Source organism: Schistocerca nitens, chromosome 6 (genome assembly GCF_023898315.1).
Source record: "Schistocerca nitens isolate TAMUIC-IGC-003100 chromosome 6, iqSchNite1.1, whole genome shotgun sequence".
NCBI classification, from domain to species: domain Eukaryota; kingdom Metazoa; phylum Arthropoda; class Insecta; order Orthoptera; family Acrididae; genus Schistocerca; species Schistocerca nitens.
The window spans coordinates 621,400,101-621,426,816 of record NC_064619.1 but is presented as its reverse complement, the minus strand read 5'-3'; the positions used below and the strand labels follow the sequence as shown (position 1 = coordinate 621,426,816).

The window sequence follows — 26,716 nt, the reverse complement described above, 5'->3', positions numbered from 1 at the left end:
GTGTTAGTGGGAAGTATCCAGATAACCCGGACGGTGTAACACTGTGCCAAGATGTGCTGGCCGTGCACCAAGGCATGTTTAGCCACAGGGTGATCCTCATTACCAACAAACACTGTCTGCCTGTGTCCATTCATGCGAATGGACAGTTTGTTGCTGGTCATTCCCACTTAGAATGCGTCACAGTGTAGGCAGGTCAGTTGGTAGATCACGTGGGTGCTTTCACATGTGGCTCTGCCTTTGATCGTGTACACCTTCCAGGTTACAGGACTGGAGTAGGTGGTGGTGGGAGGGTGCATGGGACAGGTTTTACACCGGGGACGGTTTGCTCCAAACCTCTCTCCCAATCCGAAACCTCTGTCCTATCCAAAGGCCTCACCTTCAGCTCCACTCCCAGATTCAACCAAACAGCCCTTGTCAAAGATTTACTGTCCTACACTCGTACTCTCTGCTGGAAGTATCACTTTGCCACGAAGAAAAATGATGCTAATCCTACCCCTACTGATCCAACTCCCCAAGACACTATCCAAATTGAACCCTGCCTGGAACAGTTCCGTCCTCCGTCACAGCGGGACCCACCTCCTCTTCCTCAAAATCACCCTCTCCAAACCTTCCAGGAATTTCTGACTTCCAGCCTTGCCTCTCAATCCTTCTTAAAAAACCTTAATCCTACTCCCAACATCACCACTGCTGAAGCCCAAGCTTTCCGTGATCTGAAGGCTGACTGGTCCATCGTCATTCTTCCGGCGGACAAGGATTCCACGACCGTGGTACTTGATCGTCGGGAGTATGTGGCTGAGGGACTGCGTCAGCTTTCAGACAACACCACATACAAAGTTTGCTAAGGTAATCCCATTCCTGATGTCCAGGCGGAGCTTCAAGGAATCCTCAGAACCTTAGGCCCCCTACAAAACCTTTGACCTGACTCCATCAACCTCCTGACACAACCAACACCCCGCACCCCTAACTTCTACCTTCTTCCTAAAATTCACAAACCCAATCATCCCGGCCGCCCCATTGTAGCTGGTTACCAAGCCCCCACAGAACGTATCTCTGCCTACGTAGATCAACACCTTCAACCCATTACATGCAGTCTCCCATCCTTCATCAAAGACACCAACCACTTTCTCGAACGCCTGTAATCCTAACCCAATCCGTTACCCCCGGAAACCATCCTTGTAACCATTGATGCCACTTCCTTACACACAAATATCCCACACGTCCAGGGCCTTGCTGCGATGGAGCACTTCCTTTCACGCCGATCACCTGCCACCCTACCTAAAACCTCTTTCCTCATTACCTTAGCCAACTTCATCCTGACTCACAACTTGTTCACTTTTGAAGGCCAGACATACCAACAATTAAAGGGAACAGCCATGGGTACCAGGATGGCCCCCTCGTATGCCAACCTATTCATGGGTCGCTTAGAGGAAGCCTTCTTGGTTACCCAGGCCTGCAAACCCAAAGTTTGGTACAGATTTATTGATGACATCCTCATGATCTGAACTCACAGTGAAGAAGAACTCCAGAATTTCCTCTCCAACCTCAACTCCTTTGGTCCCATCAGATTCACCTGGTCCTACTCCAAATCCCATGCCACTTTCCTTGACGTTGACCTCCACCTGTCCAATGGCCAGCTTCACACGTCCGTCCACATCAAACCCACCAACAAGCAACAGTACCTCCATTATGACAGCTGCCACCCATTCCACATCAAACGGTCCCTTCCCTACAGCCTAGGTCTTCGTGGCAAACGAATCTGCTCCAGTCCGGAACCCCTGAACAATTACACCAACAACCTGACAACAGCTTTCGCATCCCGCAACTACCCTCCCGACCTGGTACAGAAGCAAATAACCAGAGCCACTTCCTCATCCCTTCGAACCCAGAACTTCCCACAGAAGAACCACAAAAGTGCCCCACTTGTGACAGGATACTTTCCGGGACTGGATCAGACTCTGAATGTGGCTCTCCAGCAGGGATACGACTTCCTCAAATCCTGCCCTGAAATGAGATCCATCCTTCATGAAATCCTCCCCACTCCACCAAGAGTGTCTTTCCGCCGTCCACCTAACCTTCGTAACCTCTTAGTTCATCCCTATGAAATCCCCAAACCACCTTCCCCACCCTCTGGTTCCTATCCTTGTAACCGCCCCCGGTGTAAAACCTGTCCCATGCACCCTCCCACCACCACCTACTCCAGTCCTGTAACCCGGAAGGTGTACACGATCAAAGGCAGAGCCACATGTGAAAGCACCCACGTGATTTTCCAACTGACCTGCCTACACTGTGATGCATTCTATGTGGGAATGACCAGCAACAAACTGTCCATTCGCATGAATGGACACAGGCAGACAGTGTTTGTTGATAATGAGGATCACCCTGTGGCTAAACATGCCTTGGTGTACGGCCAGCACATCTCGGCACAGTGTTACACCGTCCGGGTTATCTGGATACTTCCCACCAACACCAACCTATCCGAACTCCGGAGATGGGAACTTGCTCTTCAATATATCCTCTCTTCCCGTTACCCACCAGGCCTCAATCTCCGCTAATTTCAAGTTGCCGCCACTTATACCTCACCTGTCATTCAACAACATCTTTGCCACTGCACTTCCGCCTCGACTGACATCTCTGCCCAAACTCTTTGTCTTTAAATATGTCTGCTTGTGTCTGTATATGTGTGGATGGATATGTGTGTGTGTGCGAGTGTATACCCGTCCTTTTTTCCCCCTAAGGTAAGTCTTTCCGCTCCCGGGACTGGAATGACTCCTTACCCCCTCCCTTAGAACCCACATCCTTTCGTCTTTCCCTCTCCTTCCCTCTTTCCTGATGAGGCAACAGTTTGTTGCGAAAGCTTGAATTTTGTGTGTGTGTTTGTGTTTGTTTGTGTGTCTATCGACCTGCGAGCGCTTTCGTGATCTGAAGGCTGACCGATCCATTATCATTCTTCCGGCGGACAAGGGTTCCACGACCGTGGTACTTCATCGTCGGGAGTATGTGGCTGTGGACTGCGTCAGCTTTCAGACAACACCACATACAAAGTTTGCCAAGGTAACCCCATTCCCGATGTCCAGGCGGAGCTTCAAGGAATCCTCAGAACCTTAGGCCCCCTGCAAAACATTTCACCTGACTCCATCAACCTCCTGACCCCACCGACACCCCGCATCCCTAACTTCTACCTTCTTCCTAAAATCCACAAACCCAATCATCCCCATTGTAGCTGGTTACCAAGCCCCCACAGAACGTATCTCTGCCTACGTAGATCAACACCTTCAACCCATTACATGCAGTCTCCCATCCTTCATCAAAGACACCAACCACTTTCTCGAACGCCTGGAATCCTTACCCAATCTGTTACCCCCGGAAACCATCCTTGTAACCATTGATGCCACTTCCTTATACACAAATATTCCGCACGTCCAGGGCCTCGCTGCGATGGAGCATTTCCTTTCACGCCGATCACCTGCCACCCTACCTAAAACCTGTTTCCTCATCACCTTAGCCAGCTTCATCTTGACCCACAACTTCTTCACTTTTGAAGGCCAGACATACCAACAATTAAAGGGAACAGCCATGGGTACCAGGATGGCCCCCTCGTACGCCAACCTATTCATGGGTCGCTTAGAGGAAGCCTTCTTGGTTACCCAGGCCTGCCAACCCAAAGTTTGGTACAGATTTATTGATGACATCTTCATGATCTGGACTCACAGTGAAGAAGAACTTCAGAATTTCCTCTCCAACCTCAACTCCTTTGGTTCCATCAGATTCACCTGGTCCTACTCCAAATCCCATGCCACTTTCCTTGACGTTGTCCTCCACCTGTCCAATGGCCAGCTTCACACGTCCGTCCACATCAAACCCACCAACAAACAACAGTACCTGCATTATGACAGCTGCCACCCATTCCACATCAAACGATCCCTTCCCTACAGCCTAGGTCTTCGTGGCAAACGAATCTGCTCCAGTCCAGAATCCCTGAACCATTACACCAACAAACTGACAACAGCTTTCGCATCTCGCAACTACCCTCCCGACCTGGTACAGAAGCAAATAATCAGAGCCACTTCCTCATCCCCTCGAACCCAGAATCCCCCACAGAAGAACCACAAAAGTGCCCCACTTGTGACAGGATACTTTCCGGGACTGGACCAGACTCTGAATGTGGCTCTCCAGCAGGGATACGACTTCCTCAAATCCTGCCCTGAAATGAGATCCATCCTTCATGAAATCCTCCCCACTCCACCAAGAGTGTCTTTCCGCTGTCCACCTAACCTTTGTAACCTGATAGTTCATCCCTATGAAATCCCCAAACCACCTTCCCTACCCTCTGGCTCCTATCCTTGTAACCGCCCCCGGTGTAAAACCTGTCCCATGCACCCTCCCACCACCACCTACTCCAGTCCTGTAACCCGGAAGGTGTACACGATCAAAGGCAGAGCCACATGTGAAAGCACCCACGTGATTTACCAACTGACCTGCCTACACTGTGATGCATTCTATGTGGGAATGACCAGCAACAAACTGTCCATTCGCATGAATGGAGACAGGCAGACAGTGTTTGTTGGTAATGAGGATCACCCTGTGGCTAAACATGCCTTTGTGCACGGCCAGCACATCTTCGCACAGTGTTACACTGTCCGGGTTATCTGGATACTTCCCACTAACACCAACCTGTCAGAACTCCGGAGATGGGAACTTGCCCTTCAATATATCCTCTGTTCTTGTTATCCGCCAGGCCTCAACCTCCGCTAATTTCAAGTTGCCGCCACTCATACCTCACCTGTCTTTCAACAACATCTTTGCCTCTTTACTTCCGCCTTGACTGACATCTCTGCCCGAACTCTTTGCCTTTACAAATGTCTGCTTGTGTCTGTGTATGTGCGGATGGATATGTGTGTGTGTGCGAGTGTATACCCGTCCTTTTTTCTCCCTAAGGTAAGTCTTTCCGCTCCCGGGATTGGAATGACTCCTTACCCCCTCCCTTAAAACCCACATCCTTTCGCCTTTCCCTCTCCTTCCCCTCTTTCCTGATGAGGCAACAGTTTGTTGCGAAAGCTTGAATTTTGTGTGTGTGTTTGTGTTTGTTTGTGTGTATATCGACCTGCCAGCGCTTTCGTTCGGTAAGTCACTTCATCTTTGTATATATATATATATATATATATATATATATATATATATATATATATAGAGAGAGAGAGAGAGAGAGAGAGAGAGAGAGAGAGAGAGAGAGAAATTACACGAAATTGCACAAAGAACCGGCCTGCAAATCTCATATGAGAAAACCCAGTACATAGAAAGAGTGTCACAAGACAAATTGCCTATTGTGACAACCCATGGGAAAATTGTACAAGTACCACATTTTAAGTACCTGGGAGAAATCATCCAACCATCAGGGATCAACCTAAAGGCCAATGAGGAAAGAATAAAAAAACTACAGAAAGCATATAAACTCACGTGGAACTATTATAACAAAAAGTCCATTTCCATTAACGCAAAATTGAGGCACTACAACACCGTCGTACTTCCGGAGGCACTGTATGCATCTGAAACAACACAAATAGGTGGGCAAACTAAAATCAAAGAAATAGAGAAACAAGAAAGGAAAATTCTCAGGAAAATTTTTGGCCCGATACAAGAGCAAGGAATCTGGAAGAAGAGACCAACATCAGAATTATATAAATACACAGACAAGATTACAGATATAATAAGGAAAAGAAGAATGCAGTTCTACGGACATATCCACAGGATGAATGAAAACAGAATTTCAAAGCGAATTCTTAAAGTCATCAACTCAGGCAGGGGAAAAACAAAATGGATAAAAGAAGTTGAAGAGGACCTCAGACAAGCACACATAACAGTAAATTATGCAGAAAATAGAACTGAATTCAGGAATATCATCAAAAAACATAAATTTGACACCACAACACAGAAGAGAACAGGATGCAAATGGACAGCGGAGCGAAAGAAACAACACAGTGAACACATGAAGAAAATTTGGGCTCAGAAAAAACATAAACAATCATCATAAAGCAATTCAAGTTCAAACGCTCTCTTAAATGGGAATAATCGAAAATAATAATAATAATAGAGGGAAACATTCCACGTAGGAAAAATATATCTAAAAACAAAGATGATGTGACTTACCAAATGAAAGTGCTGGCAGGTCGATAGACGCACAAACAATCACAAACATACACACAAGATTCAAGCTTTTGCAACAAACAGTTGCTTCATCAGGAAAGAGGGAAGGAGAGGGAAAGACGAAAGGATGTGGGTTTTAAGGGAGAGGGTAAGGAGTCATTCTAATCCCGGGAGCGGAAAGACTTACCTTAGGGGGAAAAAAGGACGGGTATACACTCGCACACACACACACATATCCATCCGCACATACACAGACACAAGCAGACATTTGTAAAGGCAAAGAGTTTGGGCAGAGATGTCAGTCAAGGCGGAAGTAAAGAGGCAAAGATGTTGATGAAAGACAGGTGAGGTATGAGTGGCGGCAACTTGAAATTAGCGGAGGTTGAGGCCTGGCGGATAACAAGAACAGAGGATATATTGAAGGGCAAGTTCCCATCTCCGGAGTTCTGACAGGTTGGTGTTAGTGGGAAGTATCCAGATAACCCGGATGGTGTAACACTGTGCGAAGATGTGCTGGCCGTGCACAAAGGCATGTTTAGCCACAGGGTGATCTTCGTTACCAACAAACACTGTCTGCCTGTGTCCATTCATGCGAATGGACAGTTTGTTGCTGGTCATTCCCACATAGAAAGCTTCACAGTGTAGGCAGGTCAGTTGGTAAATCAAGTTGGTGCTTTCACACATGGCTCTGCCTTTGATTGTGTACACCTTCCGGGTTACAGGACTGGAGTAGGTGGTGGTGGGAGGGTGCATGGGACAGGTTTTACACCAGGGGCGGTTACAAGGGTAGGAGCCAGAGGGTAGGGAAGATGGTTTGGGGATCTCATAGGGATGAACTAAGAGGTTACGAAGGTTAGGTGGACGGCAGAAAGACACTCTTGGTGGAGTGGGGAGGATTTCGTGAAGGATGGATCTCATTTCAGGGCAGGATTTGAGGAAGTCGTATCCCTGCTGGAGAGCCACATTAAGAGTCTGATCCAGTCCCGGAAAGTATCCTGTCACAAGTGGGGCACTTTTGTGGTTCTTCTGTGGGAAGTTCTGGGTTCGAAGGGATGAGGAAGTGGCTCTGGTTATTTGCTTCTGTACCAGGTCAGGAGGGTAGTTGCGGGATGCGAAAGCTGTTGTCAGGTTGTTGGTGTAATGGTTCAGGGATTCCAGACTGGAGCAGATTCGTTTGCCACGAAGACCTAGGCTGTAGGCAAGGGACCGTTTGATATGGAATGGGTGGCAGCTGTCATAATGGAGGCACTGTTGTTTGTTGGTGGGTTTGATGTGGACGGAAGTGTGAAGCTGGCCATTGGACAGATGGAGGTTAACGTCAAGGAAAGTGGCATGGGATTTAGAGTAGGACCAGGTGAATCTGATGGAACCAAAACAGTTGAGGTTGGAGAGGAAATTCTGGAGTTCTTCACTGTGAGTCCAGATCATGAAGATGTCATCAATAAATCTGTACCAAACTTTGGGTTTGCAGGCCTGGGTAACCAAGAAGGCTTCCTCTAAGCGACCCATGAATAGGTTGGCATACGAGGGGGCCATCCTGGTACCCATGGCTGTTCCATTTAATAGTTGGTATGTCTGTCCTTCAAAAGTGATGGGTCAGGATGAAGCTGGCTAAGGTAATGAGGAAAGAGGTTTTAGGTAGGGTGGCAGGTGATCAGCGTGAAAGGAAGTGCTCCATCGCAGCAAGGCCCTGGACATGCGGAATATTTGTGTATAAGGAAGTGGCATCAATGGTTACAAGGATGGTTTCCGGGGGTAACAGATTGGGCAAGGATTCCAGGCGTTCGAGAAAGTGGTTGGTGTCTTTGATGAAGGATGGGAGACTGCATGTAATGGTTACCCACCAGGCCTCAATCTCCGCTAATTTCAAGTTGCCGCCACTCATACCTCACCTGTTATTCGACATCATCTTTGCCTCTTCACTTCCGCCTCGACTGACATCTCTGCCCAAACTCTTTGTCTTTAAATATGTCTGCTTGTGTCTGTATATGTGTGTATGGATATGTGTGCGTGTGTGTGTGCGCGAGTGTATACCCGTCCTTTTTCCCCCTAAGGTAAGTCTTTCCGCTCCCGGGATTGGAATGACTCCTTACCCTCTCCCTTATATATAACAAAGTGCTAAAGTAGAGGCATAGAGATGTGACTGGCTGACCACTTACAGATGATGTGACTTACCGAACGAAAGCGCTGGCAGGTCGATAGACACACAAACAAACACAAACACACACACAAAATTCAAGCTTTCGCAACAAACTGTTGCCTCATCAGGAAAGAGGGAAGGAGAGGGAAAGACGAAAGGATGTGGGTTTTAAGGGTGAGGGCTTTTTGTCTTTAAATATGTCTGCTTGTGTCTGTATATGTGTGTGTGTGCGAGTGTATACCCGTCCTTTTTTCCGCCTAAGGTAAGTCTTTCTGCTCCCGGGATTGGAATGACTCCTTACCCTCTCCCTTAAAACCCACATCCTTTCGTCTTTCCCTCTCCCTCCCTCTTTCCTGATGAGGCAACAGTTTGTTGCGAAAGCTTGAATTTTGTGTGTATGTTTGTGTTTGTTTGTGTGTCTATCGACATGCCAGTGCTTTCGTTTGGTAAGTCACATCATCTTTGTTTTTAGTTATATTTTTCCCACGTGGAATGTTTCTCTCTCTCTCTCTCTCTCTCTCTCTCTCTCTCTCTCTCTCTATATATATATATATATATATATATATATATATATATATATATATATATATATATAAGTGGTCAGCCAGTCACATCTCTATGCCTCTACTTTAGCATATCTCTCATATTTCTTGTTTTACATTCAGTTATAGCAGCTTCTGGGTATTTTACGGACTGGCTTACCCTGGTTTTTGTAAGTGATCTGCCAGTCACATTTCCCTGTGTTGTTATTTTAGCTCCTCTGTCATTTTCTTTGTGTTTTAATCCCATGTATAGCACCTTTCACCCATTTTCCATCGTCTTATGGCAGCTGAGATAGAGTGAGTGTCTGGGTGAATGTGAGTGAATGTCATTTTATAAGTTTACTTGTCATGGCATGACAACACTTGTAGCCCTTTTATCCACATTTATTTCTTTTAATATCTGTAAGGGTACTGATAACCTTACCGTTAAGCACCTCTAAACTAAAAGTGCACACACACACACACACACCCTGACACTCCACCCCCCCCCCCCCCCCCCACCATCACACACACACAAAACACAATATTTTTGTAAAAACTTCCTGGCAGATTAAAACTGTGTTCCAGACCGAGACTCGAACTTGGGACCTTTGCCTTTCGCAGGCAAGTGCTCTACCATCTGAGCTACCCAAGCACGACTCACGTCCCATCCTCACAGCTCCACTTCTGCCAGTATCTCGTTTCCTACCTTCCAAACTTTACAGAAGCTCCCCTCCGGCACACAGTTTTAATCTGCCAGAAAGTTTCCTATCAGCGCACGCTCCACTGCAGAGTGAAAATCTCATTCTGGAAACATCCCTCAGGCTGTGGCTAAGCCATGTCTCCGCAATATCCTTTCTTTCAGGAGTGCTAGTTCTGCAAGGTTCACAGGAGAGCTTCTGTAAAGTTTGGAAGGTAGGAGACGAGATACTGGCAGAAGTGAATCTGTGAGGACGGGGTGTGAGTTGTGCTTGGGTAGCTCAGATGGTAGAGCACTTGCCCGCGAAAGGCAAAGATCCCTAGTTCGAGTCTCAGTCTGGCACACAGTTTTAATCTGCCAGGAAGTTTCATGTCAGTGCACAGTTCACTGCAGAGTGAAAATCTCATTCTGGAATATTTTTGTACTTTAACAACAACAGTTCTGCTTTAAGAGTGTTAGTATGACTTCGAAAGATATGAATGATTTTGCCTTTAGGTCTCAATGTAGGAGTCAATCACACATTTTTCTCAATTATACAGTCAAGGCATGACTGCCAAATATTGTATTCAATAAAACTATAAAATTTGTACAGAAAGTATTCAGTTATCTCTTTTCTTCATATTCTGTAAAACAAAATGACAATAACATTTAGATGCACTTACTCTACACTGTAACCTTCAAATTTCTTCATGTAAATATTCAAAATTATTTCTTACTTTATAATTTATATAGGAATGAACAAGCATGCTCATATGATTTGCATTTTCTGCAGTAACTGATAGTTGCCTTGAAAATTTCTCCTGCACCTACTTCCAAAAAAACTTAGAACCCCCCCGCCCCCCACCCCCTTTCCCTTTGTCACCAGTCAGTACCCAGTTCTTGAATGCCTGAATACTTTAGTCCGCCAAGGCTGTGACTTTCTCAAATCAAGCCCTGAAATGAGATGAACTCTCCATTATAGTCATCCCATGTGACTCATTGTCATTTTCTGTTGCCCTCCTATCGTCAAATTATATGACATTCCCAGATAATTATCCACACACAAAGGTTCCTACCTCTGCAATTGTTTCTAATGTAAAACTTGCCTCATGCACCCGCCCACTACCATTTACTCTCTCGGGCTTGGTGGTCTAATGTTAAAGTACATGCCTGGAAACTGTAAGTTCATGGAATCAAATCCTAGTCATATCATGGAATTTTCTCTCTATTTTGATGCTAGCTTTCAGCTCTCAGTGATTTGAAGATTTGCCAGGAAAGACAAGTGGTTTGGATTTTACATTAAAATGTAGATCCCCTTCCCCAGTATGATTAATGGAGTTGGTTGGGGCTGGTTAGGAACACACAAATTGCCAAAATGCCATACAATTGAAAGACTTGCATGATGCCTTTGAGCCATGTGAAATTATTATTCTTTCTTTTCTCAGACATTATGTCTGGTTAAAAATGGAAAGTGACGTGGACCTTGATCAAGTGTGACTTCCTTTTAACTGTACGGTATATGTTACATTGCATTTAGGAACTTTCGGCTAATTGAACATGTATCAATAATTACAGATTTCTGTAGTTGTATATATACGTTTGGATGTAGCTGTATTGCGTTGATGTACTGGTGGATATTGTGTGGTATGACTCCTGTAGTTGATAGTATAATTGGTATAATGTCAACTTTATCCTGATGCCACATGTCCTTGACTTCCTCAGCCAGTTGGATGTATTTTTCAATTTTTTCTCCTGTTTTCTTCTGTATATTTGTTGTATTGGGTATAGATATTTCGATTAGTTGTGTTAATTTCTTCTTTTTATTGGTGAGTATGATGTCAGATTTGTTATGTGGTGTTGTTTTATCCGTTATCCAGTACATTTTGTGGTGCATACTTGTATGTGGGAACATGTTGTTTTATTAGTTTATGTTGTATGGCAAGTTGTTGATGTATTATTTTTGCTACATTGTCATGTCTTCTGGTGTATTCTGTATTTGCTAGTATTGTACATCTGCTTGTGATGTGATCTACTGTTTCTATTTGTTGTTTGCAAAGTCTGCATTTATCTGTTGTGGTATTGGGATATTTAATAATATGCTTGCTATAATATCTGGTGTTTATTGTTTGATCCTGTATCGCAATCATGAATCCTTCCGTCTCACTGTATATATTGCCTTTTCTTAGCCATGTGTTGGATGCGTCTTGATCAATGTGTGGCTGTGTTCGATGATACGGGTGTTTGCCATGTAGTGTTTTCTTTTTCCAATTTACTTTATTCGTATCTGTTGATGTTATGTGATCTAAAGGGTTGTAAAAGTGGTTATGAAATTGCAGTGGTGTAGCCGATGTTTTTATATGAGTGATTGCTTTGTGTATTTTGCTAGTTTCTGCTCGTTCTATAAAGTATTTTCTTAAATTGTCTACCTGTCCATAATGTAGTTTTTTTATGTCGATAAATCCCCTTCCTCCTTCCTTTCTGCTTAATGTGAATCTTTCTGTTGCTGAATGTATGTGATGTATTCTATATTTGTGGAATTGTGATCGTGTAAGTGTATTGAGGGCTTCTAGGTCTGTGTTACTCCATTTCACTACTCCAAATGTGTAGGTCAATATTGGTATAGCATAAGTATTTATAGCTTTTGTCTTGTTTCTTGCTGTCAATTCTGTTTTCAGTATTCTTGTTAGTCTTTGACTATATTTTTCTTTTAGTTCTTCTTTAATATTTGTATTATCTATTCCTATTTTTTGTCTGTATCCTACATATTTATAGGCATCTGTTTTTTCCATCGCTTCTATGCAGTCGCTGTGGTTATCCAATATGTAATCTTCTTGTTTATTATTTATTATTATTATTATTATTATTATTATTATTACTATTATTATTACATTGTTGCCATTTATTCCAGCATTACAACTGGTAAATTTTGCAACACAAAGACAATCAGTATGTGGTAGCATACATGTTGTTTACTGACTACCATTTGTTCACACTGTGACATTTTATATGGGAATGACCATCAGTAAATTGGCTGAGCCCATGAAAGGGCATATTAAACTATAGAGCTTTAGGACACCCAGTACCCAGGTGCTGAGCATGCTCTACAGCATGATTTAAGAGAAATAAGTGCTCACAATACCCAACCAGCCATTTGCACCCTCTCAGCTGAACTCTGGAGGAAGGATCTTGCTGTCCAGTATATCCTCATATCCTGTCTGCTAGCAAAATAAAATTCTGTTAACATTCCTTTGCCCACTTTTCTCATGTTTTCCTTTTTCATTTTTTGGTAGTACATTTTTAATTAATTTACTCAGTAATTTACTGTGTTACTATTTATTTTTTCTTCTTCATGTTTCCCTCTCTCTGACACTTTCATATTTCCTGTGCTTCTTTTCCACTTCCCTCCTGGTTCTTAATTGCACTATTAATTTTATTTCTTGTTTCTCTTCGCCCTTACTTTCACTGTGTTCATTTATCATCTGTGGACTGGCTTTTAGTGTACTATCTTTGACCTCCTACTGTTCCTCATGTCTGTCACTTCATTTTTGTCTCCCTTCATCACAACAACAGGTGGGTCCCTCTCAACCTGTGGTCTCAACAACTTGCCCCCCATTTTTAACATTTCCCAACTTATCCTACTTTAATCCCTGAAGAGAGAACTTATGCTAGTAACAGATAAGAAAGCTGTTTTAAATTTTTTCCAAAATTTTTATCTATTGGCAGTATTGTATCCAAATTAGACTAAAAATCTAGATCCAAAAATTATACCTAAAATTCAAACATGCTTTTCATGCTGATGGTATGGAAGCTCATGCATGTGACACCATATATTTACATATCTTTGACTGAAAAGTGCCACAGGAGTGTATCTCAGACAGTTGCATCAGTTGTAACCTACATTCTGCTACGTACAATTTTGCCATTAGTATCTGATAGCCTTGGGACAGTCACCCATGACAAAACTCCTCCATTTGGTGTGCAAGATGTCTGAGACACCGTTGGGATTCTGGAGAAATGTAGTAACATGCGAAGCAGTTCTGACCCTACACCTTATCTTAGAAGGTAGATTAAGAAAAGGCAAAGCTACATTTATAGCATTTGTAGACTTAGAGAAAGCTTTTGACAGTGTTGACTGGAATAGTTTCTTTGAAATTCTGATAACAGCAAGAGCAAAATGCAGTGAGTGAAAGGCTATTTACAACTTTTACAGAAACCAGACGACAATTATATGAGTTGACGGGTCTGAAAGCGAAGTGGTGGTTGAGAAGGAAGTGAGACAGGATAGTAGCCTATCCATGAGGTTATTGAATCTGTACATTGAGAAATCAGTACAGGAAACAAAAGAAAAATTGGGAGTTTAATTAAAGTTCAGGGTGAACATCAACAAAACAAAAACAAGGAAATAGAATGTAATGGAATTAGATCAGGTGATTCAGAGGGAATTTGTAGGAGCTGAGTTTTGTTACTTGGACAGCAAAATAACTGCTGTTGGCTGAAGTAGAGAGGACATAAAATGTAGACCGGTGGTAGCTAGAAATGTGTTTCTAAATAAGAAAAATTTGTTAACATTGAATACAGATTTAAGTGTTAGAAAGTCTTTCTTGAAAGTATTTTTATGGAGTGTTGTCATGTATGGACATAGCTGGAGATAAAGAGGCATGCACAGGATAGAGTAGCATGGAGAGCTACATCAAGCCAGTCTTAGGACTGAAGACTACAAAATCTCTGTTCGGTCATTCTCCCTAGTTTCATTGTATATCTACATGAATAAACAAATCTTCTTGTGAATCTTCGAAAGTAAGTTTACAGGTGTCATCCATTGTAGTAATATAATAGAGGGAAACATTCCATGTGGGAAAAATATATATGCTGTGACTTACCAAACAGGAAAGCGCTGGTAGATAGACACAATAAAAAACACACAAACACTGAAATTTGTGTGTATCTGTGTTTTTTATTGTGTCTATCTACCAGCGCTTTCTCATTTGGTAAGTCACAGCATATTTATTTTGTAGTAAGGTTGATTGTTGCAAATCACAGTTGTACCTTCAACAAATCTTAAAAGCAGTATCTGGTTTGCATAAAAACTTCCTAGTTCACACAAATTTGGATAAAATCTCAGGCATTTGTGTGACTGCCTCCATTGTAATCATCACATGCTAAATGTGACAGTCAAGAAACTGGCGAGGTTCCCACTTCTATGTCCAGAGGATGGCATTTAGTTGGCTATATTGTGTCATGATGATAATTTAGCAATGATGCATGCTGATGTGACATCCTCTTTGACCACAGATAATGTTTGTGCTCACTGTCTAGTCTCAACTTGCTGTGCCACCATTTGTATTAGGCAGTAAACTAAGTGAAGTCTTTCTTTGTGACCTTTGCAGACTTCCATGCCTTGCTAAGTGCACAGCCAATGTTTCTATTGAAGTTGTTATTACATGCACTAATTTCCACAGCTTCCCTAATCACAGACCCCCAACAGTTCAATGTGCGAGTCACAGTCGTCATCTGTTCAAACAGATCTTCTGTTTTTTTATTAGAATTGCTTGGTCACCTCTGATTTCTCAAAATTTCTGTTCTTCATGGGATGCTGATGTTCATCACAGTGACTGGCAATACTCCATAAATAGAGTCCCATGTAACTGCCGCCACACTCCCAAGGAATATTAAAAATACCGGTCCAAGACTATCTTAACATGTTTCAACATTTCTTTAGCTATTAGAGTGCTTGTGTATGAAAGGTAAAGGTCTCAGGTTTGAGTCCCAGTCTGCATATAGTTTTGATCTCTTGGGAAGTTTCATGTGAATGCAAACTTCACTGGAGAATGAAAATTCATTCTGGAAACAACTTCCAGGCTCTGGCTAATCCATATCTCCGCAATATCCCTTCCTCCAGAGTGCTAGTCCCACAAGTTTCACGGAAGAACTTCTGTGAAGTTTGGAATTTAGGAGATGAGATACTGGTGGAAGTGGAGCTGTGAGCATGGGTCATGATTCATGCTCAGGTATCTCAGTTGATAGAGCACTTACCTGGGAAAGGCGAAGGTCCTGGTTTCGAGTCCCAGTCCAACTCACAGTTTTAACATGCCAGGAAGTTTCATATTAGCACACTTTCCACTGCAGAGCAAACTTCATTCAGGAAACATTTCTTTAGTATTCGTGGGTGGCCACTGTGATTCCTTGTCCATTTAAGACTACCTACCCTACTAATCGTTGGATTGCAGAATATAAGCTGTGGTATGTGGTGGTCCTCTTAGCTTCTTTGAACAACATCATGTCTTGGTTTCCTCCACAGAGTTGAGATAATATCATCGAGAGCATATCCTTTCCCTTTGAACACTGTCATCAGATAATTGATCTCAGAGATCTCTTTATCTGAAATAGTCCCTTGCTCATTATATTAGGATGTTAAGCATAACTCTCTTCTGAGCTGGATGAGGAAAGCTGTGATCATTGAGGTACAGGTCTGTATGTGTTGGTTTTCAGTATGCAGAATGGCTGCTTTCAGTTTGACAAACACATCTAAGAAATTCAACATCTCATCTTTCTCCACCTCCACTGTAAATTTTATGTTCGGATGTATAATATTTATACGGTCTGTGACCTGCTGCGATGCATCACTAGCGACTAGCATGTGGACAGATTAAAAATGTATTGTCAACATATCTAAAGAAGCAGGATGGATAGAGGGGGGAGGCAGTGTTCGATGCTTGTTCTTTGGAAATCCTCCATTAAAAGGTTGGTTGCAGCTGGTGAGAGTGGCAAACACATGGCTGTTCAGTCAGTCATTTCATAACATTTCTCACCACGCACATAATAGTGCACCACACAGAACTCAACTACCTGTGGCGGAATGAGCTCACTGGTGCCCTATTTCTGTTCTGTACACTTGCTGCCTCTCCTTCCAAGTTTTCAAAAGCTCATCCCTCCAACACTAACCCATATTCCCTTCTTCCTTTTCTTCCTTTTCCCCCTCACCTACTCCACTCGACATAATTTTCCACAGTCAAGCTACAGTGCTGGTACTATGTAGTCGGGTGGAAAACCTCGTGTGTGTGTGTGTGTGTGTGTGTGTGTGTGTTGCCTCTGAAGAAAGATTTGTTTGAAAGCTTTGGAATATTCTATAAGTCTCGTTTATGTGCCTATCAATGACTCAAAACATCAGGTGTGTGGTGAGTTGCTACCTCCAGTAAACATATGTTGTTATCAGGATATTCATGCAATGTTTTAATCATGGACGTTAAGGCAAAGAAAAGAAGTCACAATTATCTGTAGCTGATATGAGTGTGGCAGCAATTTATTTAACAAAGATATTTATTTATTTTTCTTCAGTATTTGTATGTATTAAGTCAATCAGTATCTGTTTTACTGATTCTTTGTCTATGGTTATGGGACTCAGGACACAGGTGTTTTCTGTTGTTGTCTGGGGTATGTTGTCAGTAACATGTAGTCAATTATGAGACAAATTAAGGTCCAAACCTTTGAAATTGAGATCAGTTGCAGATGACCAAGTGCAAGTTTTATAGGTGCTTTAAAGTATCTTATATTTCCCTTTTTCAATGAAATAGTGCTAAAACTAACACTCATTTTGTTATCAGGATGCGACAACACAAACGATTCCTCCTCCTCGTAGTCGATACTCCGCACTGGTATCACCATCTATGATCTTTGACATATATCAAGAAGATTATGCTCTGCAGCAGCAAAGCAAGGAAATTCCAGAGGAAATAGTTTCTGTAAGTTTATTCAAGAAACCTGAACCTAAGCAAAGTGATATCCGTGCGGCAAAACTCATCAGTCGACAAACGATATGTGCTAAGAAGCTTGAAAGGCTGGTCAATCAGAATGAAAATGATGAAATAGCTCAAGGTAAAATTAATTACTTAATTATAAAATATGTAACATAATGTCATACAGCTTTATTTGTTAGTTTACATGCAGAATCCTACATTAAGGAAGATCTCTTGAAATAAAGAACATTACCTTCTCTATCTTGGGACATATTTTAAATATTCAATTAGTTCTAACCATATCAAAGAAAATAAGTTTTAAGAGCTGACGTCTTTTTATTTTTCAACACATACCTTGTAAATCAAGAAAGTCGAAAGACTTTTAACAACCACAGCAAAATAATAACTTTTCCAGCTACAGGTCTGTGGAGGTAAGTATCTGCCTCACCTTCCACTTCAGTATGGTACATTAATATTCTTTCACTCAGTCATTTCTTTAAGTCACTGGGGCCAAAATCCAATTAATTTGTTGAATGTGAGAGGATTTCAGTATGAAGGTGAAATTATTTTGTAAGACTGATGTGATATGTGTGAGGGTACACAATTGATATGTAAGGGAGCTTTCTTCTTTACAAGATCTTGATATTTAGCCTGAATAACGTTTTTCATTTTGTCCACAAATGAAGTGTTACACTCCTTATTATTCATTCTTCCTTTTTGAAGGTAATTTTTCAGCACAACACTATAAGAATCTTGTAATTAACTAAACTAACTAACCACAACAGTTGCCATGAATTTTCCTGCAGTGGATCCCAGAAGATTTCTTGGTGATCAACTCCTTCTACTCAACTGATCAGTTTCATTGCAGAACCAACTGATGTTTATGTTTCTTATGATTCCCAGTGACATTGTGTCTTTTACAAATGTCATAGCATTTTTTTACACAAAGATGATGTGACTTACCAAACGAAGCGCTGGCAGGTCGATAGACACACAAACTAACATACACAAACACACAAAATTCAAGCTTTTGCAACAAACTGTTGCCTCATCAGGAAAGAGGGAAGGAGAGGGAAAGACGAAAGGATGTGGGTTTTAAGGGAGAGGGTAAGAAGTCATTCCAATCCCGGGAGTGGAAAGACTTACCTTAGGGGGAAAAAAGGACGGGTATACACTCGCACACACACACATATCCATCCCCACATATACAGACACAAGCAGACATATATTTTTAAATATGTCTATATATATTTTTTTAAATATGTCTCTATATATATATATCTAAAAACAAAGATGATGTGACTTACCGAACGAAAGCGCTGGCAGGTCGATAGACACACAAACAAACACAAACACACCCAACCACCTAACCTTTGTGCACATCGTTGTCTACCAACCCAAGTCAAACATAGCCCAGCTGTAACCAACACCTTCTCGCCTTTTTTCACACCAGATCTCCAGTTACTTTCCAGTTCACCTTTATCTCTCCCCATATATTTTTATTTTCATTTTAGCCTCATTTTACACTTTCCACCTTCTAATACCATGTCACCCTCACAACACCCCCACAACGACCCATTAAGTTTTATTTACATTCCCTCCGCAAACATGCCTTCGCCCTAGCCAGATTACGCTCCCATATTCTATTTTCTCAGGCTTGTCTGACATTTGGCATTACCCCCAAAGGCCTCACACTTAAAGTTCCCATCTCTGGCTACAACCCCTCTTTCCATCAGTCCCTATACCAGTTCCAAAACGAACAATCCATTGCCCTCACCCACCTAATCCTTCACCTACACATCAACTCAGCCAATGAACACACCCGTCAACTCCTATCCTTAATAAAAGTCCTTAATCTTTCCTCTCCCACGCCCACACCGGCTGTTCAGAGCATCCTCCTACAGGCCAACCGTAAATTAGAACAGCATGCCACCCTCCACCTCAAAAAACTATCCAATCTCCTGGTTTCCCACCTCCGGAAAGGCAACTCACTCACCCTTCACAACCTTTCCAGCAAACCTCAACCTCCTCTCATTGCACACAAACCCAGTCTCTCCCATCTACTCAATCTCCCACTTCCAGCACCACTCCCTCCAAAACCTCAAAATTCCAATCAACACAATCTGGAACCACAACACCCTAATTCAGTAGTTAACCTTTCCTCCATACCTCTCTCCCAATCCGAAACCTCTGTCCTATCCAAAGGCCTCACCTTCAGCCCCACTCCCAGATTCAACCAAACAGCCCTCGTCAAAGATTTACTGTCCTACACTCGTACTCTCTGCTGGAAATATCACTTTGCCACGAAGAAAAATGATCCTAATCCTACTCCTAATGATTCAACTCCCCAAGACACCATCCAAATTGAACCCTGCCTGGAACAGTTCCGTCCTCCGTCGCAGCGGGACCCATCTCCTCTTCCACAAAATCACCCTCTCCAAACCTTCCAGGAATTTCTGACTTCCGGCCTTGCATCTCAATCCTTCTTAAAAAACCTTAATCCTACTCCCAACATCACCACTGCTGAAGCCCAGGCTATCCGTGATCTGAAGGCTGACCGATCCATTGTCATTCTTCCGGCGGACAAGGGTTCCACGACCACGGTACTTGATCGTCGGGAGTATGTGGCTGAGGGACTGCGTCAGCTTTCAGACAACACCACATACAAAGTTTGCCAAGGTAACCCCATTCCCGATGTCCAGGCGGAGCTTCAAGGAATCCTCAGAACCTTAGGCCCCCTGCAAAACCTTTCACCTGACTCCATCAACCTCCTGACCCCACCGACACCCCGCACCCCTACCTTCTACCTTCTTCCTAAAATCCACAAACCCAATCATCCCGGCCGCCCCATTGTAGCTGGTTACCAAGCCCCCACAGAACGTATCTCTGCCTACGTAGATCAACACCTTCAACCCATTACATGCAGTCTCCCATCCTTCATCAAAGACACCAACCACTTTCTCGAACGCCTGTAATCCTTACCCAATCTGTTACCCCCGGAAACCATACTTGTAACCATTGATGCCACTTCCTTATACACAAATATTCCGCACGTCCAGGGCCTCGCTGCGATGGAGCATTACCTTTCACGCCGATCACCTGCCACCCTACCTAAAACCTCTTTCCTCATCACCTTAGCCAGCTTCATCCTGACCCACAACTTCTTCACTTTTGAAGGCCAGACATACCAACAATTAAAGGGAACAGCCATGGGTACCAGGATGGCCCCCTCGCACGCCAACCTATTCATGGGTCGCTTAGAGGAAGCCTTCTTGGTTACCCAGGCCTGCCAACCCAAAGTTTGGTACAGATTTATTGATGACATCTTCATGATCTGGACTCACAGTGAAGAAGAACTCCAGAATTTCCTCTCCAACCTCAACTCCTTTGGTCCCATCAGATTCACCTGGTCCTACTCCAAATCCCTTGCCACTTTCCTTGACGTTGACCTCCACCTGTCCAATGGCCAGCTTCACACGTCCGTCCACATCCAACCCACCAACAAGCAACAGTACCTGCATTATGACAGCTGCCACCCATTCCACATCAAACAGTCCCTTCCCTACAGCCTAGGTCTTCGTGGCAAACGAATCTGCTCCAGTCCGGAATCCCTGAACCATTACACCCACAACCTGACAACAGCTTTCGCATCTCGCAACTACCCTCCCGACCTGGTACAGAAGCAAATAACCAGAGCCACCTCCTCATCCCCTCGAACCCAGAATCCCCCACAGAAGAACCACAAAAGTGCCACACTTGTGACAGGTTACTTTCCAGGACTGGACCAGACTCTGAATGTGGCTCTCCAGCAGGGATACGACTTCCTCAAATCCTGCCCTGAAATGAGATCCATCCTTTATGAAATCCTCCCCACTCCACCAAGAGTGTCTTTCCACCGTCCACCTAACCGTCGTAACCTGTTAGTTCATCCCTATGAAATCCCCAAACCACCTTCCCTACCCTCTGGCTCCTATCCTTGTAACCGCCCCCGGTGTAAAACCTGTCCCATGCACCCTCCCACCACCACCTACTCCAGTCCTGTAACCCGGAAGGTGTACACGATCAAAGGCAGAGCCACATGTGAAAGCACCCACGTGATTTACCAACTGACCTGCCTACACTGTGATACATTCTATGTGGGAATGACCAGCAACAAACTGTCCATTCGCATGAATGGACAGGCAGACAGTGTTTGTTGGTAATGAGGATCACCCTGTGGCTAAACATGCCTTGGTGCACGGCCAGCACATCTTGGCACAGTGTTACACCGTCCGGGTTATCTGGATACTTCCCACCAACACCAACCTATCCGAACTCCGGAGATGGGAACTTGCTCTTCAATATATCCTCTCTTCCCGTTACCCACCAGGCCTCAATCCCCGCTAAATTCAAGTTGCCGCCACTCGTACCTCACCTGTCATTCAACATCATCTTTGCCTCTTCACTTCCGCCTTGACTGACATCTCTGCCCAAACTCTTGGTCTTTAAATATGTCTGCTTGTGTCTGTATATGTGTGGATGGATATGTGTATGTGTGCGAGTGTATACCCGTCCTTTTTTCCCCCTAAGGTAAGTCTTTCCGCTCCCGGGACTGGAAGGACTCCTTACCCTCTCCCTTAGAACCCACATCCTTTCGTCTTTCCCTCTCCTTCCCTCTTTCCTGATGAGGCAACAGTTTGTTGCGAAAGCTTGAATTTTGTGTGTGTGTTTGTGTTTGTTTGTGTGTCTATCGACCTGCCAGCGCTTTCGTCCTGTAAGTCACATCATCTTTGTTTTTAGATATATTTTTCCCACGTGGAATGTTTCTCTCTCTCTCTCTCTCTCTCTCTCTCTCTCTCTCTCTCTCTCTATATATATATATATATATATATATATATATATATATATATATATATATATATATAGAGGGAAACATTCCATGTGGGAAAAATATATCTAAAAACAAAGATGATGTGACTTACCGAACGAAAGCGCTGGCAGGTTGATATACACACAAACAAACACAAACACACACACAAAATTCAAGCTTTCGCAACAAACTGTTGCCTCATCAGAAAAGAGGGAAGGAGAGGGAAAGACGAAAGGATGTGGGTTTTAAGGGAGAGGGTAAGGAGTCATTCCAATCCCGGGAGTGGAAAGACTTACCTTAGGGGGAAAAAAGGACGGGTATACACTCGCGCACACATATCCATCCACACATATACAGACATAAGCTGACATATTTAAAGACAAAGAGTTTTGGCGGAGATGTCAGTCGAGGCGGAAGTGAAGAGGCAAAGATGATGTTGAATGACAGGTGAGGTATGAGTGGCGGCAACTTGAAATTAGCGGAGATTGAGGCCTGGTGGGTAACTGGAAGAGAGGATATATTGAAGAGCAAGTTCCCATCTCCGGAGTTCGGATAGGTTGGTGTTGGTGGGAAGTATCCAGATAACCCGGACGGTGTAACACTGTGCCTAGATGTGCTGGCCGTGCACCAAGGCATGTGTAGCCACAGGGTGATCCTTATTACCAACAAACACTGTCTGCCTGTGTCCATTCATGCGAATGGACAGTTTGTTGCTGGTCATTCCCACATAGAATGCATCACAGTGTAGGCAGGTCAGTTGATAAATCACGTGGGTGCTTTCACATGTGGCTCTGCCTTTGATCGTGTACACCTTCCGGGTTACAGGACTGGAGTAGGTGGTGGTGGGAGGGTGCATGGGACAGGTTTTACACCGGGGGCGGTTACAAGGATAGGAGCCAGAGGGTAGGGAAGGTGGTTTGGGGATTTCATAGGGATGAAGTAAGAGGTTACGAAGATTAGGTGGACGGCAGAAAGTCACTCTTGGTGGAGTGGGGAGGATTTCATGAAGGATGGATCTCATTTCAGGGCAGGATTTGAGGAAGTCGTATCCCTGCTGGAGAGCCACATTCAGAGTCTGGTCCAGTCCCGGAAAGTATCCTGTCACAAGTGGGGCACTTTTGTGGTTCTTCTGTGGGGGATTCTGGGTTCGAGGGGATGAGGAAAGGTTGTTGGTGTAATGGTGCAGGGATTCCGGACTGGAGCAGATTCGTTTGCCACGAAGACCTAGGCTGTAGGGAAGGGGCCGTTTGATGTGGAATGGGTGGCAGCTGTCATAATGCAGGTACTGTTGCTTGTTGGTGGATTTGATGTGGACAGACGTGTGAAGCTGGCCTTTGGACAGGTGGAGGTCAACTTCAAGGAAAGTGGCATGGGATTTGGAGTAGGATCAGGTGAATCTGATGGAACCAAAGGAGTTGAGGTTGGAGAGGAAATTCTGAAGTTCTTCTTCACTGTGAGTCTAGATCATGAAGATGTCATCAATAAATCTGTACCAAACTTTGGGTTGGCAGGCCTGGGTAACCAAGAAGGCTTCCTCTAGGCGACCCATGAATGGGTTGGCGTACGAGGGGGCCATCCTGGTGCCCATGGCTGTTCCCTTTAATTGTTGGTATGTCTGGCCTTCAAAAGTGAAGAAGTTGTGGGTCAAGATGAAGCTGGCTAAGGTGATGAGGAAAGAGGTTTTAGGTAGGGTGGCAGGTGATCGGCGTGACAGGAAGTGCTCCATCGCAGCGAGGCCCTGGACGTGCGGAATATTTGTGTATAAGGAAGTGGCATCAATGGTTACAAGTATGGTTTCCGGGGGTAACAGATTGGGTAAGGATGCCAGGCGTTCGAGAAAGTGGTTGGTGTCTTTGATGAAGAATGGGAGACTGCATGTAATGGGTTGAAGGTGTTGATCTGCATAGGCAGAGATACGTTCTGTGGGGGCTTGGTAACCAGCTACAATGGGGCGGCCGGGATGATTGGGTTTGTGGATTTTAGGAAGAAGGTAGAAGGTAAGGGTGTGGGGTGTCGGTGGGGTCAGGAGATTGATGGAGTCAGGTGAAAGGTTTTGCAGGGGGCCTAAGGTTCTGAGGATTCCTTGAAGCTCCGCCTGGACATCGGGAATGGGGTTACCTTGGCAAACTTTGTATGTGGTGTTGTCTGAAAGCTGATGCAGTCCCTCAGCCACATACTCCCGACGATCAAGTACCACGGTCGTGGAACCCTTGTCTGCCGGAAGAATGACGATGGATCGGTCAGCCTTCAGATCAAGGATAGCCTGGGCTTCAGCAGTGCTGATGTTGGGAGTAGGATTAAGGTTTTTTAAGAAGGATTGAGATGCAAGGCTGGAAGTCAGAAATTCCTGGAAGGTTTGGAGAGGGTGATTTTGAGGAAGAGGAGGTGGGTCCCGCTGCGACGGAGGACGGAACTGTTCCAGGCAGGGTTCAATTTGGATGGTGTCTTGGGGAGTACGATCAGGATCATTTTTCTTCGTGGCAAAGTGATATTTCCAGCAGAGAGTACGAGTGTGGGACAGTAAATCTTTGACGAGGGCTGTTTGGTTGAATCTGGGAGTGGGGCTGAAGGTGAGGCCTTTGGATGGGACAGAGGTTTCGGATTGGGAGAGAGGTTTGGAGGAAAGGTTAAGTACTGAATTAGGGTGTTGTGGTTCCAGGTTGTGTTGATTGGAATTTTGAGGTTTTGGAGGGAGTGGAGCTGGAAGTGGGAGATTGAGTAGATGGGAGAGACTGGGTTGGTGTGCAATGAGAGGAGGTTGAGGTTTGCTGGAAAGGTTGTGAAGGGTGAGTGAGTTGCCTTTCCGGAGGTGGGAAACCAGGAGATTGGATAATTTTTTGAGGTGGAGGGTGGCATGCTGTTCTAATTTATGGTTGGCCTGTAGGAGGATGCTCTGAACAATCCATTGCCCTCACCCACCTAATCCTTCACCTACACATCAACTCAGCCAATGAACACACCCATCAACTCCTATCCTTAATAAAAGTCCTTAATCTTTCCTCTCCCACATCCACACCGGCAGTGGATCCCAGGCCTTTTTTCACAAAAGATCTCCAGTTGCTTTCTACTTCACCTTTATCTCTCCCCATATATATATATTTTTTTCATTTTCATTTTAGCCTCATGTTACACTTTCCACCTTCTAATATGATGTCACCCTCACAACACCCCCACAACGACCCATTAAGTTTTGTTTACATTCCCTCCTCAAACATGCCTTCACCCTAGCCAGATTACGCTCCCATATTTTATTTTCTCAGGCTTGTCTGACATTTGGCATTACCCCTAAAGGCCTCACACTTAATGTTCCCATCTCTGGCTGCAACCCATCTTTCCATCAGTCGCTATACCAGTTCCAAACTGAACAATCCATTGCCATCACCCACCTAATCCTTCACCTACACATCAACTCAGCCAATGAACACACCCGTCAACTCCTATCCTTAATAAAAGTCCTCAATCTTTCCTCTCCCGCATCCATGCCGGCTGTTCAAAGCATCCTCCTACAGGCCAACCGCAAATTAGAACAGCATGCCACCCTCCACCTCAAAAAATTATCCAATCTCCTAGTTTCCCACCTCCGGAAAGGCAACTCACTCACCCTTCACAAGCTTTCCAGCAAACCTCAACCTCCTCTCATTGCACACAAACCCAGTCTCCCACATCTACTCAATCTCCCACTTCCAGCTCCACTCCCTCCAAACCCTCAAAATTCCAATCAACGCAATCTGGAACCACAACACCCCAATTGAGTAGTTAAACCTTCCTCCAAACCTCTCTCCCAATCCGAAACCTCTGTCCTATCCAAAGGCCTCACCTTCAGCCCCACTCCCAGAATCAACCAAACAGCCCTCGTCAAAGATTTACTGTCCTACACTGCTACTCCCTGCTGGAAATATCACTTTGCCATGAAGAAAAATGATCCTAATCCTACTCCTAATGATCCAGCTCCCCAGGACACTATCCAAATTGAACCCTGCCTGGAACAGTTCCATCCTCTGTCGCAGCGGGACCCACCTCCTCTTCCTCAAAATCACCCCCTCCAAACCTTCCAGGAATTTCTGACTTCCAGCCTTGCATCTCAATCCTTCTTAAAAAACCTTAATCCTACTCCCAACATCACCACTGCTGAAGCCCAGGCTATCTGTGATCTGAAGGCTGACCGATCCATCGTCATTCTTCCGGCAGACAAGGGTTCCATGACCGTGGTACTTGATCGACAGGAGTATGTGGCTGAGGGTCTGTGTCAGCTTTCAGACAACACCACATACAAAGTTTGCCAAGGTAATCCCATTCCCGATGTCCAGGCGGATCTTCATGGAATCCTCAGAACCTTAGGCCCCCTGCAAAACCTTTCACCTGACCCCATCAACCTCCTGATCCCACCGACACCCCGCACCACTACCTTCTACCTTCTTCCTAAAATTCACAAACCCAATCATCCCGGCCGCCCCATTGTAGCTGGTTACCAAGCCCCCACAGAACGTATCTCTGCTACGTAGATCCACACCTTCAACCCATTACATGCAGTCTCCCATCCTTCATCAAAGACACCAACCACTTTCTCGAACGCCTGGAATCCTTACCCAATCTGTTACCCCCGGAAACCATCCTTGTAACCATTGATGCCACTTCCTTATACACAAATATTCT

The 26,716-nt window shown here is 44.3% G+C and overlaps 1 protein-coding gene across 1 annotated transcript in view; it reads left to right on the top strand.

Moving 5' to 3' along the window:
* Positions 1 to 26,716, top strand: part of LOC126263531 (dynein intermediate chain 2, ciliary-like) — a 284,542-nt gene that overhangs the window by 19,993 nt on the left and 237,833 nt on the right. The window contains exon 3 of the mRNA XM_049960624.1: positions 17,083 to 17,353. Within this exon, the coding sequence (XP_049816581.1) occupies positions 17,083 to 17,353 (271 nt within the window). The remainder of the gene's footprint in view (positions 1 to 17,082; positions 17,354 to 26,716) is intronic.